Here is a 13,898-nt window from a genome sequence, read left to right as displayed (position 1 = left end):
TATTAATAAATAATATATTTTATAAATATTTATATTATATTATATTTTATGAATTTGTAACAAATAATGAATTTTTGACGATGTGGATTTAGTTCGATTCTCGACGTTGATGAAAAATGAACAATCACGTGAGATCCTAATAAATTTGCGGAAAGAATCTGTTAATGAGAAAATTTTCATAGCATTTTAGCTAACAAACGTCTTATCAGATCTAATTGATCGGAGATATGAGAGTTCACGAGATTTCTTTTTTTTTTTTTTTAATTAGAAATTCTTTATGTAATATTCAGATGCAGAGATGATATTAGAAAATCAAACTAGCAATGAAAACTGAAGAAATATATTTTTTATTTTACTTTAATATCGTCTTAGTTAAAATTCCTCGGATTTCTCGGGATGTCCAATTCCGTCATACATCACTGATCCCTCACATTACACGCTACACTCACACACACACACACACACACACACACACACACATATACGTGACCTCTCCTCGATACCTATGCACACCTATGGAACAGGTAAAACGACGCCACACAAATGCATACGCAACCAAGAATTCTGTATATGTTTGTCTGTGTACGTGTATATGTATTCAAACAGAGAAGGAAGAGAACATGGCGTACCAGTACGCACATAAACACACACGATCAAGTATCGCATTATCGTCTGCAAATAAAGGAAAAGAACACGTAGCAGTTACACGTATAAATATCGTATCACACGTTCCTGTTTTGCAAAGTGATGTATGACGAGATTGGACATCTCGAGATATCCGAGGGATTTTAAACGAAATAATATTAAATTAAAATAAAATAAAACACTCCTATCTTCATCTCTGATTCCATGTGTGTGTCTTATGAATATATAAAGAATTTTCGATTAAAAAAAAAATCTCCGGTAAATTGGGTGAAATCTGATAAGACGTTTATTAACCAAAATGTTAGAAAAATGTTGGATAGACAGATGGGGAGACAGAGACAGCGACAACGCGCACACAAAGGCTCCGAAACACGCTGCGCCAGTTCTACACGCGCGCGAGTCAAGAATCGAGCCTCGTGTATGTGTGCACGCAGGCAGGTAGTAGGAAAAGAATATGGCAAGCATTCACACTCACCCGCACAACACACCTTTCACATAAACGGGCAGGATGCAAAGAACACGCCGCACCAGTTTACACGTGACACGCACGCGCGCTCGCAAGTCAAGAATCGTGCGTCCGCGTGTGCAGGAATACACGCAGGCGTTCGCACACACACACATATATACAGGCAGCCCAGGCAGGTGAAAAAAGATATCTGTGCGTGCGTGCGCGTGCACAGGTAAGAGCGACGAGCAGTGCGGCGCGACACTCGTCCGGGGACCTCAGTCAGTGAGGTGGTGTTCACCGCCGTGTGTGGTGTCTCCTCGTGGTTTTCGCCTCCGCCTCTTCTTCCTTTCCCACCTCCTGCACCTGCCCCGTCGTCCTCAGGTAGCATCAGGTAGACGCGGATGTACTGTCCTTGCGGACGAGGACCTTAGGAATTGCTCTTTCGCTCGCTGCCTGTCTCTCTCTCTCTCTATCTCGGGTATCGGTGGTAGCCTTGACGGGCGCCAGCCAGACTGGACATCAGGCGCTTAAACCCGGCCTGGCGAATACACGTGCGTGGAGAGTCGAGTGAAAGAGATACTCCGGATTCTCGGGTTCGCGAATTCGTTCCCTGAGGAAAATTCGTTCGCCAATCGCTTTCCCTCGCGGTAAATTTGAGGAAAAGGACAATATGTGCGATCGGTGATCCTTGGTGTAACGTGGTGGCAACGCGAGTGCCGAGGATGTCGACGACGGACGTGGTCCGCATCGTGCAGCAGGGAGCCGCCGCTGACGAGGACCAGAGGTAATCTCTCTTTCTTTCTTTCTTTCTTCTCTTTCTCTTCCCTGAGATTTATTTCGGCAGGTACGTAAACTTTACGCGGTGAAGGGCCTTTCCCCGAGTCGGGAATCGGTGAAATATGATGCGCGTGTCAAGGGTAGTGATAAAGATTCTCGTTACAGTGAAGATTATATTTATCTTTCAGTCTCTAATACCTATATGTCGGTCTTTTGAGGTAGAAGAGAATTCGTGAGAAAAAATACAGTTAGATTAGCCCGTTGTTTATTGTATTATTGTCAATATTCTAAGGATCTGAAAAGAGAAAGCTGGAAGACATTTAAGGATTGCCAGAAAAATTAGATCCTCTAGATACATGTGCTGCAGTTTTAACTATCGTCTGGTTCACATAACAGGTTTGATATTTTTTTAAGGAAAATTACGATAAAACCATAAAGTTTCTCGTTCACTTTGCAATGAGATAAAAAAAAAATGGTAAACACTATGACGCTCTTGAAGGTGCTCGTTGCGAGTAACAGTCGTGTCAGATTTGGACATCTGATCGTGCGTTTCGTATTGCAGATGAATGGCAGGTAGTTAAGAGCGACGGGAATTTTTAACTTGTGAATAAGACGAGGAGAAAATGACGGAGCGAGGAAAAGTTTCATAACGGATAAACGGGAAGAAACCGAATAGATTTATTCCAATTATAATATTACAAATATTATGGTATTTGAGGATGAATTATTTAATTGATTGTTAAAAAGATTATTCTCTTTGTTTTATCTCCCTTCTTTTTCAAAAGAATGCAACATTGTTAAATGTAATATGCGTGGTATTTCAATTTATTATTTATGCCTCTTCTGTGATTTATCACTATTATTGCTTAATTATTTTTGCTATTTTTATTTATGTCATATTTTTTATATTTATTGTCGTATAGATAAAAATGAATAAACGGGAAGAAACCGAATTCCGAGATATTTATTAGCGCGATAGATTTATGTCAATTATGGTATTGCAAATATTATGGTATTTGAGAATGAATTATTTAATTGATTGTTAAAAAGATTATTCTCTTTGTTTTATCTCCCTTCTTTTTCAAAAGAATGCAACATTGTTAAATGTAATATGCGTGGTATTTCAATTTATTATTTATGCCTCTTCTGTGATTTATCACTATTATTGCTTAATTATTTTTGCTATTTTTATTTATGTCATATTTTCTATATTTATTGTTGTGTAGATAAATGTCGTATTAGTTGGGAATGTTTTCTTGCATGCTGATATTTTCTTAATTATATAGTCTGTTCTTTTGACATATATAAACGAAGCATTTCAACATTGCACTCGCACGAAAGATATTTTATTCGAAAACCGTCTGATCTATTAATTTAGCCATCACTAATTAGCATATATGAATCGTTTTGTACGCTATTGTTAGCGTTATTACCGGTGAATGCGTTATGCATATTTCTCGGGAATCACGTATGGTACACGCGATATGATATACATATGTATAGATGCTTGTTCTTCAGCATTTCGCTCCAATTCGCGAAAAAGAAAATGTTTCAAGCTTGAGAAAATTCACAATCTTACATCAATTATTGTTATAGAACTTTAATAAATTAATTTTCTTCTTTTTATAGATTTTTATAGAAAGTTTTATATATATAAATTCTATCTAATTCTTTCTTTTTCTTCGATAACAATTTTAAAGATATTAAAAAAAATTCCAAAACGTGTTTTATTTTTAAAAGATTTTATTTTCTGAAATCATCTCTTAGCTAAAAAAAATTATAATTGAAAAAAATTAAATACTGTAATTTTGTCAAAAAGAGTGACATAAAAATTTGCGACCCAATTTTCTTTTTTGAATTTGACTGAATCGATTATGAATTCGACTTTTATTTATTCATACATCTTGCAACATAAGCGCTTTATCAGCGTTATTTGCGTTACACTTTCTACTTGTTATCCGTGGCAGTAAAGTCTGATGAACAGGCAATCACTTGACAGCGACTGTCAAATACTGTCGTCAAATTATCATCGGGAATAAGACATTCTCGCGAAACCTGTTTCGACGTTATCCGGAATTGTGTCGTCTAGTAAGCAAAGTATCTCATTCGCTTTATTCTATTCGCCAAGCAGATTATGAATGTATTTATTCCTTTCCGTTACTTGCTTCGGTAAATACGAATCGTTATCTACCACCAAGTTACGATCTTAATTTCTCACGCTAAAAGTAGGACTAGTATGTGTAGTGTCAAAAGTAGCTTTAATAATGACAATGTTTATATTTAGAAAAATGCAAATTATTATTATTATTATTTTTTTTTTTTTCATACAGAATCAAACATTTTTTAATAAGATGTGCACAAAAAAATTTATTTTTATTTCTTTTGGAACAAATTAATTTCGAAACGGTTTGTTGATGTTTCTTGGATATTCAAAATTAAGTTGCAATTGTTTATAAATGTGATTTATATTCAGGTACTTGCTATCAGGAGGTGTGGAAAGATCGAATCCACATGTCGTGCACCTGTTGCACGAATGACTGTTCAAATCGAGATCGTTGCGTATTCGCGAAATCATCGAATCATTTACAAATAATCTTGAGAACGCGCGCGGATAGGAAATCTTTGAAAAGCATAATTGTTTGATCATTTAGAAGACAGAAATTATATTTCGAAGTTGTTGAAATTGTTGAAACTATTTATCGATGAAAACTTAATGATCTTTTCGATGACACAGATATCGAAGAATTGTCTATCAATATAAGATTATCGATAAATTATTATGTCAATAGATTATGAGATTAGAGAGGTGAACGTAAAAAAAGCTATGTATATATATATATATTTGCTCCCTCAAGCATTTCACGGAATTTCAACAGCGGATAATCTTCCGCTTAAACGTTTCTTCGTGGCGGAACGAGCGTGTAATTAGACACATTCTTGCATCTCTTCGTTTATAATGCCACTCCGACGTGTAATTTGCTAATATTGCAGCATAGGTTGCAATTTCAGCTGTTCGCTTACCACACATTTCGTGCTCTCTTATGGGCGTTTAATTGTTTAATATCGAAAATCGCTATTTCGCGCCTCCACTTAATGTACGAAAGCGATCCGAGGGTCGCAATCTTGACGATAAACTCTCTCATTTAAGCTACCCACGCTCGATCGTAGACCCGCGAATAAATAACGGCGAGAGAGAAAAACTAAAATTATATTTAAAATTGTTTCGCAACGTCATGATTGGCGTCGATCAATAAGCAGGCTTAACCGTCCTCTCTTCAATCATCCCGCATTAGATTTCTTGTACGGAGGATGGAAAAAAAGAGCCACGCGTTCGGAGAGGGAAATTTCTCAGAGGAAACTCTCTTGACTTGACATTAGCCGGTAGAATTAATTTCCCCTCGTGTATCTCTCCTCGTCTTTATGAGACGAGATGGGTAGCAGGGCTATTTACCTTCGCGACGACGAAGAAATTGAGAGAAGACGGCGTAGGTAAGGCGGCATATAAAGACACCGCGAAAGACACACAGATACACGCCATATTAGTCACGTTTCTTGATGGAAATACTGTCGTCCTTCTCTGTCTCTCTTTCTTTCCTTTCTCTCGTCCTCCTCGCTCTTCCACCAATGTCAATGACTGCTCCCTTGGGGCTAGCTATGACCCCCCGTGTGAACGAGTCTCGTCTTTCTGTGTCTCGCGGAGCCGGAATGGCGCTTTCACACGAAGGTGGAAAGAGCGAGCACAATGTGTGTATATATCCGACGCGTCGTTATATCACGCGAATAAACGTGAGTTATATTAGGCTGCGAATATCCTAGACTCTGCGAACACATCGCGTTAAGAGGCCCTCATTAGGGAATGAGCGCCTTTGAAGAACGTTTCTTCTCTAAACAATAGATTGCCTTTCATCTCAAATTCACCCATGAAACTTATCATATTAGTCGAATGATGTGTACGATACATAACAGTGGTTAAAGAAGAAATGAAAATGTCAAAGAATTAAGAAGTTTATCAGGAAAGAAATAAACGAAAAATAGAATAAAAAATGGATAATAATATCTGAAGTATATGAAGTGTAGAAATATATGAAGTATATAAGTTATGAAGTACATGAAGTAAATTTTGTATTTGTCTGTAATGAAGATACAACATGCACGTTTTGGATAATAAAAGATGCTTTTACCGCTTCATTCGAGATCAAAGGATGGAAAAATTGAGCGTAGGAACGCGGAAATCCGCGCGTGTCCGGTCCGAATAGGCTTGCGCGGATTACTTGGAGAACGGACCTTAAACCTTAAGGTTGAGTAACGGTTCTTCCGGCGCGCTCATGTACACACATACCTTACCTTACCTACCTACCTACCTACCTATCGTGGTGTCTCTCTACCAGGGAGAAGGGGGAATCGCGATTTCTGTGCTGAAGCGTCGCGAGCGATGCAACGAAAAGTCCTGGCAAACCTGTCCCTGGTCCCGCTTCTTCGCGCGTCGACCCAGGCAGGGTCGACGCACCGAACGTGACGATATTTTGACGTGCCTGAGGCGGACTTCGCTGTCGCGAGACTCGACCCGGCACGTGACTCGCGCTCGATTCGCAGTTGCGCAAGTTAAGCCGAGCCGCAAAGGTGTACAGTAAATGAAGTATAGGCAAGCTGAAGAAATACGTTGATCTGAACGGAGCGGGACAAGTATTGTCCAAAAAGTCAGAGCTTCTTTCGAAGATATTAAAGAAAAAAGAAAAAGTTTTTGTCGAAGAAATATTTAAAAGAGCCTGGCGCTGTGTGTGAAGTAGTACAGATACTACAGGGTGTTCGGTCCCCAAGAAACATATCGATTAGCAATTAGACGCACCGTTACGGTACAGCATCCGCAACGGGATTCCGGTGATCAATGAGACGACAGGAATCTGTCCTGTCTCGGTCAAACTTCCTTCGCGATTGCGAAGGCATGCAAATCACCTTCATTCATCTAGGACGCTTCTTCAGATAATTATTTATCTTTCCTATAATTCTGATCCGTCGTCAAAATGTGATGTCGAGAAAATTCGAAGTGACGACAGGAATCTGTCCTGTCTCGGTCAAACTTCCTTCGCGATTGCAAATCACCTTCATTCATCTATGACGCTTCTTCAGATAATTATTTATCTTTCCTATAATTTTGATCCGTCGTCAAAATGTGATGTCGAGAAAATTCGAAGCGAACCGATCGCGATGGGGATCGAGCGGGAAGGCCATATTAGGCGTCCAACATGGTTAAACGTCGTTCAGCACGAGGCATTATTGTCGTCTAATGTACGTCCAGTCACGCCCCCGCTAGTTGGGGCCCGGCAAGCGAGCGAGTCGTGGCGAAGCGAGGCGAAGCGTGCCGAGGGGCCCCATCGTCGGCGGCGGGGGCCCGTCGTCGATCGGCGAGATCGCGACGAGCCGAGCTCTCGCGAGGTGTTCTCGGCTGGACCACTCGCGTTTCCTCTCGCCGAATAATCCATCGATTACACGGGAGATTATGCGATTCGAGCGCGTGTTCGCTACCCGGATTCCTGAATCGATGACAAGACCCAGCGATCGGTCCCTTTCGCGACTGTCCCGGAACTGGTGCCCCGAAATAGCCTAGGTATGTCTGTGAATCCGGCTGTCATCGGTGGTTTCTAGGTTGAGTGTATTGAGTGCAGTGTAGTTGCAATTGTGGATACGTTAAGTGAATGTCTAGCTTTAGCAGGAATCCGGATGATCCAAAATGTAGTAAGCGATATAATCAGGAAAACTTTGTGGAAATAATACATTTTTTCATAAAAGTGTTACGGAAACAAAACCGTAACACTTTTATCATCTTTCAAACCTTTGCTTTTACTGCTTATATTGTATAGAAAAACATTGTTAAGCGTAGCATCTCTTTATGACTACCAGTTTTATTTATCAGATTATTAGTTTGTCTTTCATTTTTTATTTTTTTGTTACTTATATTTAATATCATAAATAAATACGCCGTAATAATATTATATATCAAAATGTTAAGAGATTTCCTTTTGATTCACATTTTATATCTATTTGAAATATTGCGATAAAAATTATTCATATCTTTGATGCAAAAAAATGAGAAATATAAATTTCAAACTCGTTTATTATCATGATGAGAGAGAATTAATTATGGATTGAACATATTTGAAAAATTTATCCAGAAATATATATGAAAATAAAATTCCACATAATTCCCATCTTCAGTTCTCAAGTGAAGAAATCAATTGATCCGCTGTTCTCAGATGCGATGATTGTTTTTTCTCTTTATATATATATTAGGCAAAAAACCGAGAAAAACGTTTTATCAGGATGCGAAAACATTAAATAGATTGGCGCCAGCATGATCGCTTTCAACCGGTACAGTTCGTCTTTAATATCGTATCTCGTTCTTCAGAAATGGCAGTGTACGAGCAAACCGGATGTGCACGCCTATTCGCGTTTAAATTCCGCATTAATGCGGAGCGCTCATATTTTACGCAATCGAACAAGTCTACCTCTTTTAGCGAGGTTCAAGTATGGACGGAAAACAAGTGCGTTATTATTCAGTCTACTTAGCTTCCTCATACCTAATTCATTTCTTCATTTACGTCCGTGATAAAACATGTTTATTACATGTCTAGAGTACCTTGCTTTTAATTATATCCTTTATTAACAAAATTTGATAATTTTAATTCAATTGATATCGTTCTTTTAAATAAAAAAAGCTTTAAATAAAAAAGCTTTCTTTTTTTTTACTTATCTTTTTTTTTACATTAGCGTAAATAAAATTGTATCTTGAAAATGGTAAAGAAAAGTATACTGTTGGAAAATTTAACTTAAATTTTACATATAGCGCATGTCCCAAACGGTCCTAATTTTTCTATTAATTTGATATAATATGGATATGTTAAAAATGGTGATACTAATACTACGTTAATATTTTACAAAATGAATGCAAACTTTATAGTAATTTGAAATAAATTTTGTGTAAAATCAACATATTTTAATGATGAAATTAACTTGGAAAAATGTTATTGACGGTTTGTAGTCACTCTCACTCCTATTGTAGAATAAAATCAACATTTTTTCTGTAAATTTTAACAGATAAATCCTATTACTAATAATACGGAATATATATCTATTGTATAAAATTAAAAAGTATATGCACATTGTGTTATTTTTACACTTTTTTCAATTGTTTTAATAATTTAACATTTGAATTCAATTAACACAACAGCAGTTAAATTAACACATGAATGTGTTAATTTAACATATAAATAACATATAAATAATTAACACAAAAATTTTAACCGGCGTATTTTTTAACAAAAAAAAAACACAAATTTTCCAACAATGTACAAAATTATATAACGGATAATTTTCTCGATCGCGGGATCACCGATCCTGTTCGAGACGCTGTCGTTACATCGCCGGATGTGAGCGCAATGACTGTTTGCAATGAATTTTCTCGACTGTCAAAGACGGAAGTGAACGAACGGCCGGGTGCGTAGCTGCATGTATGTACATTCACGCGATCGGCATAGCAAATCTTCCGTCTTGCACGTCGTCTCAATTCATATATTCTATCATACATACATACATATATACATATACACATCTCTTTTTTAACGAAGCGGGCAGGTTCGATCGGGCATCCTTTGTCGTCAAATTGAATTTCTCAGCGCATTGACGCAAGTTGTCGGCTAAGTTTGCCGTAACATTATTCATGGAAACTCGCGTATCTTTCTCTTCCGCGGCAAAATAGTTAACTCGTATCGCCGGGTATGGAAATTTTCTTCCTGGACCGGACGACGGGCAACGCTTATTGGTATTCTACTCGTTTGCCAGTCTATTGCTATTCCCTCGCACGATTCATTGTTCGTACCTGATAAGAGTACGACTCGAAGAGAAAAAGAGAGAGAGAGAGAGTAGGCAAAGTAGGAGAGTAGACTGCATTTCATTATCCTAACACGCGAAACCGCAGAATCCGTTTTATGAATAGATTTTTTTTTTCTATGAATAAGAAATAAATTTATATATATACATGAAAAATAAGCATCGTAATGTATTCCACAAGAAGAGAATCGATAAAAATAAATTCTTATAGATAGAAGAGAAATGAAAAATTAAGAAATGACGAGGGGCGAAAAGACATGTGTCAAGATATTTTATATCTCGAACAGGGGACGCATTTAACAAAATTAAACATCGCGCTTTCTCATTTATAGCCGTGTAACTTGCCGGTTGAAATTACGTTAACGTAATTTTTCTCGTAAGCTCGACGAACGGGAACCGGGCATGTACACCTGGTGAAACACCCACGGGACACACGGCTATGCGACGTTGTTGGCAGTCGAGCTACGAGGTGTAGCAATCTTTCACGCGTGGTACGTCGAATCTTTTTATAACAAAAGGAACCTAGATACGACTGTCCGTGAGTCATCGTGACAGCAATCAGTCGTGTTTCGTCGTTTCGGAAAGTCTTCTCTCTTTTTATTTGTAAATCCCACGGTAAATTATTACCCAGTCAATTAAATACTCGTTGAAAACTTATTTCGAGTCAGAGAAAAAAGGGATTGTCCCTTGTCACGATTTAAAGTGATTACCCGGTGTGTAATAAATATTTTAATAAAAAAATATGGGCATTGTCAGAGTGATATCAGTGTTGGATTATCGTTAAAAGATCTCAACGTTATTTCTCTACGTTTATACTTATCCTTTATTTATTTATGAGATCTTATAATGTGAAAAACTATTAGAAATATTCGAAAATATATTCGCCGAGGTTGAATAAAGTTAGCGATTAATTGCATAATTGCCCTTGTCAGTTGCGTGACGCTTCGAGGAAATATATATCTCTCTAGGAGAGAGAAAGAGAGATTATATAATCTAATAAATATAAACTTTAAACCTATACATGTAAGAGACAATATTTTCGAGTTTATTTAATATATTTTCTATTTTACTTTTTTTCTCTTCTATTCTTTTCTCTCTTCTCAACTTCTGTCCAAATCTTAATTTGTACGCGAATACAAATTTAAGAAACTGGAATAAGAGCTCATGAAAATTGATTCTAATTGTTCTACCGGATCGATCACACAATCGCGCGAATCAAACACGTCCATTATCTTACTATTGCGAGAGCAAAAAAAAAATGCGCTAATACTATAGTTAACAGCGTGTTTCTTCGCGCTCAACGAGGAAGAAAATGTGGCGGCGTGAAATTTTTGCGACCGCACTCGAGTGTGATGAAACGGTTGTTGATGATTATAATGGAGAACGCGACACGTCACGTGCGTCAGTTGCGTGAATAAGTCGTGTTGCCATTAAGTCGAGCGCCACGATGACGACGACGACGATGAGAAACGCCGGTGATCGAGATATATCTTGATCTCGCGGCTCGCAAACTCGTTCGTTTTCGCCGTTCGATGAATAATCGCGCTCGGATATACATATATGTATATATGCAATGAACGACGCAGCCGATCGTTAATTACCCGCGCTCTTGGCTGGAAGCAAACAATCATTAAACGTAACTACGTGTATGGGCGATAAAATCGCGCGCCGCACTTGGTCGCGTAAAATCCGACGCCCGAGAAAATTGTTAACGCTTGAATAACGTTTCGCTATGTCCAATTCATCCGCTTCTATTCAGCAACCGAGAAGGCTTTACTAAAGAATTAGTCGGTATCGGGAGAAAGATTACGATCACGATGAAGCGGATAAAAATAAGATCCAGCATTAAGGCCCCAGTCTATACTCTAACAGTATGAAAAATTTTTTTTTTTGAGGATATTAGAACTTGATCTTTTTGGCGTTTTACACATATTTTGATTGATGCTTAGACAGTATTTTTTAATTATGGATATTTTGCTTTTTTTTTTTTGTTTAATACGAGCGTAGCGTGTTCAAAAATGACGCTGCTTTGCCTGTAATTGTCTGAAATGAAAAAACTTTGTCTAGTTTTATTCCTTAGGATTTTTGGATGATATTGAAGCTAATTAGAATTTAAAAAATTAATATTTAATATTTTTCTAATTTTTTCAAGAAATGAAAAAATTTCAGCAAAATTGAAATATCTAAATTTTAAAATGACATTACTTTGTTATTTTCTAATTTTTTTTTTCTGGTAAAATCAGGTTCTGTACCCTAAAAATATCCGATTAAATAAAAATAGACTAATTTTTTTTATTTCAGATAATTACACAAAGAGCGGCATGTTACATCATCGAACCATGCATTTTTATTGAATAAAAAAAATGTTAATCCAAGATTTAAAAATATTGTTTAAACATTAATAAAAACATATGCAAAATGTCAAAAACATCAATTTCTAATATTCTTCAAAAAAAAATTCTCAAAAGTCATCAATTTTTCATACTGCTAGACTGCTAGATTGCTAAACTGGACCCTTAAACTTGTAAAAGTGCATTTATTTAATAATTGCAATTGCAATTATTAAATTGCAATTGCAATAGCCGCGCCATGGCCTTTATTTGCCGGTCTCTCCACTTAATATTTAATAATACTTTGGAACTGCGAGAACGAAGTTCGACGCGATGGGTCGACTTCGAAGGTACTTGGGGATCTCCTGCATATCCGGCTTTGTGTTCGCAGGAGGCTGAAGGCTGATCTACAGTACCTGAGAAGAAGGGGGCTGCTCAAGGCGTCCGGCGGCGAACTATCCCATCAAGGACGCAAATGCGCGCGATGCGGCGCGCCGTTCGGTAGATTTTACAACACCGGCGCGAGGTGCACGCGTTGCAGACACCGTGTGTGCCGGCAGTGTCGCATCGAGATCGGAAACCACGCAGCGGGCGACAAAGAAGCCGAGTGGATCTGCAACATTTGCTATAAAATTGCGTAAGGATCTTCTCGAGGCAATCCCACACGCGCATTTTTCTATCTTTCTATGAAAAATTCGGAACGTCAAATTAATTTTCTTTATTTTATTGAATGACAATTGAAATTAAATAAGCTGTATTTTCAAGACACTCGTTATTATTGCATGGAGAGAATATAATTTGTATTCTGATGGAAACGTGATATTTAAATATAATGTATTATATATCGGATGAATCCGAGAAATGGTGTGTCTCATTAATTCTTATTTTATAACATTTTTTTGTGGACGATAAAATTTTATACAGACTTTTGCTGATTAATATAAACAAATGTAAGATAAAAATGTAAGATAAAATTCCGAAAGGAAGATAGTAAGTGAATAAAAGTGTAGTGAAACTTCGATGATTTCGAATTTAGATAAAAAATGAAGGATATATTATATAACACGCCTTTCGCGATGCATCCTTTGTTTCTCGTTGTTGACCTAATTTCGAACCTGTTCAATTTTCAGAGAATTACACTTGGTTACCGGCAAGTGGATGTACGAAAGTCCAGTTTCCAGTGGATCCGTGAACGAGAAAACATCGCCATTTCCAGTAGATATACTGAGTCGCAGCATCCGACGAGCTTGGACGATTAATGGTGCGTTCCGATAATTAATTTTTTATGAATAGCGTGGCAAAAAGTTCGAAAAAAAAGAAAAATTTGTCTTTGACAAACGCTAAACCTAAATATTGATATTAATCAAAATATCAATATATCATGCGATTTATATTAATTTACTACATACATTTCTTCATTGAAACTTAATCACGACTGCTCCGCGTTCATATCGTATGACTGCGAATTTTTAACATAAATTATTCTCTCAAAAGGTCCTCCGACACGTTGGTCAGCTGCGAGAAAGTCCCCGGAACTACGCCTATATCGTAGTCTGCCATCCCGCCATCAAGACTATCGAGAGCCGTTGGATGACTCGGGCTTCGACGATAGAACATTGTCGAAACTCGAGGATTCGCGAGAGGAAAGTTTGAACGCGAGGGATTGCAAGGACGTCGAGGACACAGAAGACTGCGCGAATGTAGACGAAACGATCGAGAGGAGCACAGCGATCAATGAACGAACGAAACGAGAGAAATCGATCGGTAAATCAGAAGAGGAAGTGTCATCACCGGACACGGGAAAATTCAGCAGG

At 37.6% G+C, this 13,898-nt stretch overlaps 1 protein-coding gene across 3 annotated transcripts in view; it reads left to right on the top strand.

Annotated features, from left to right (window-relative positions):
* The window catches only part of LOC115233610, a 49,039-nt gene that overhangs the window by 2,544 nt on the left and 32,597 nt on the right, over positions 1-13,898 (top strand). The window contains exons 1-4 of one of the 3 annotated variants that reach the window (XM_029804125.1): positions 929-1,877; positions 12,476-12,721; positions 13,215-13,345; positions 13,579-13,893. In XM_029804125.1, coding sequence (XP_029659985.1) covers positions 1,816-1,877; positions 12,476-12,721; positions 13,215-13,345; positions 13,579-13,893 — 754 coding nt within the window. In that variant the 5' untranslated portion in view covers positions 929-1,815. Of the gene's footprint in view, positions 1-928; positions 1,878-12,475; positions 12,722-13,214; positions 13,346-13,578 lie in introns of those variants that run through there. The other 2 variants (XM_029804123.1, XM_029804124.1) reach the window with 2 other exon arrangements.

The sequence above is a fragment of the Formica exsecta genome, unplaced genomic scaffold (genome assembly GCF_003651465.1).
Source record: "Formica exsecta isolate Colony F162 unplaced genomic scaffold, ASM365146v1 scaffold18, whole genome shotgun sequence".
NCBI lineage: Eukaryota > Metazoa > Arthropoda > Insecta > Hymenoptera > Formicidae > Formica > Formica exsecta.
The sequence above is the reverse complement of the archived record's forward strand: the minus strand, read 5'-3'. Positions and strand labels throughout refer to the sequence as shown.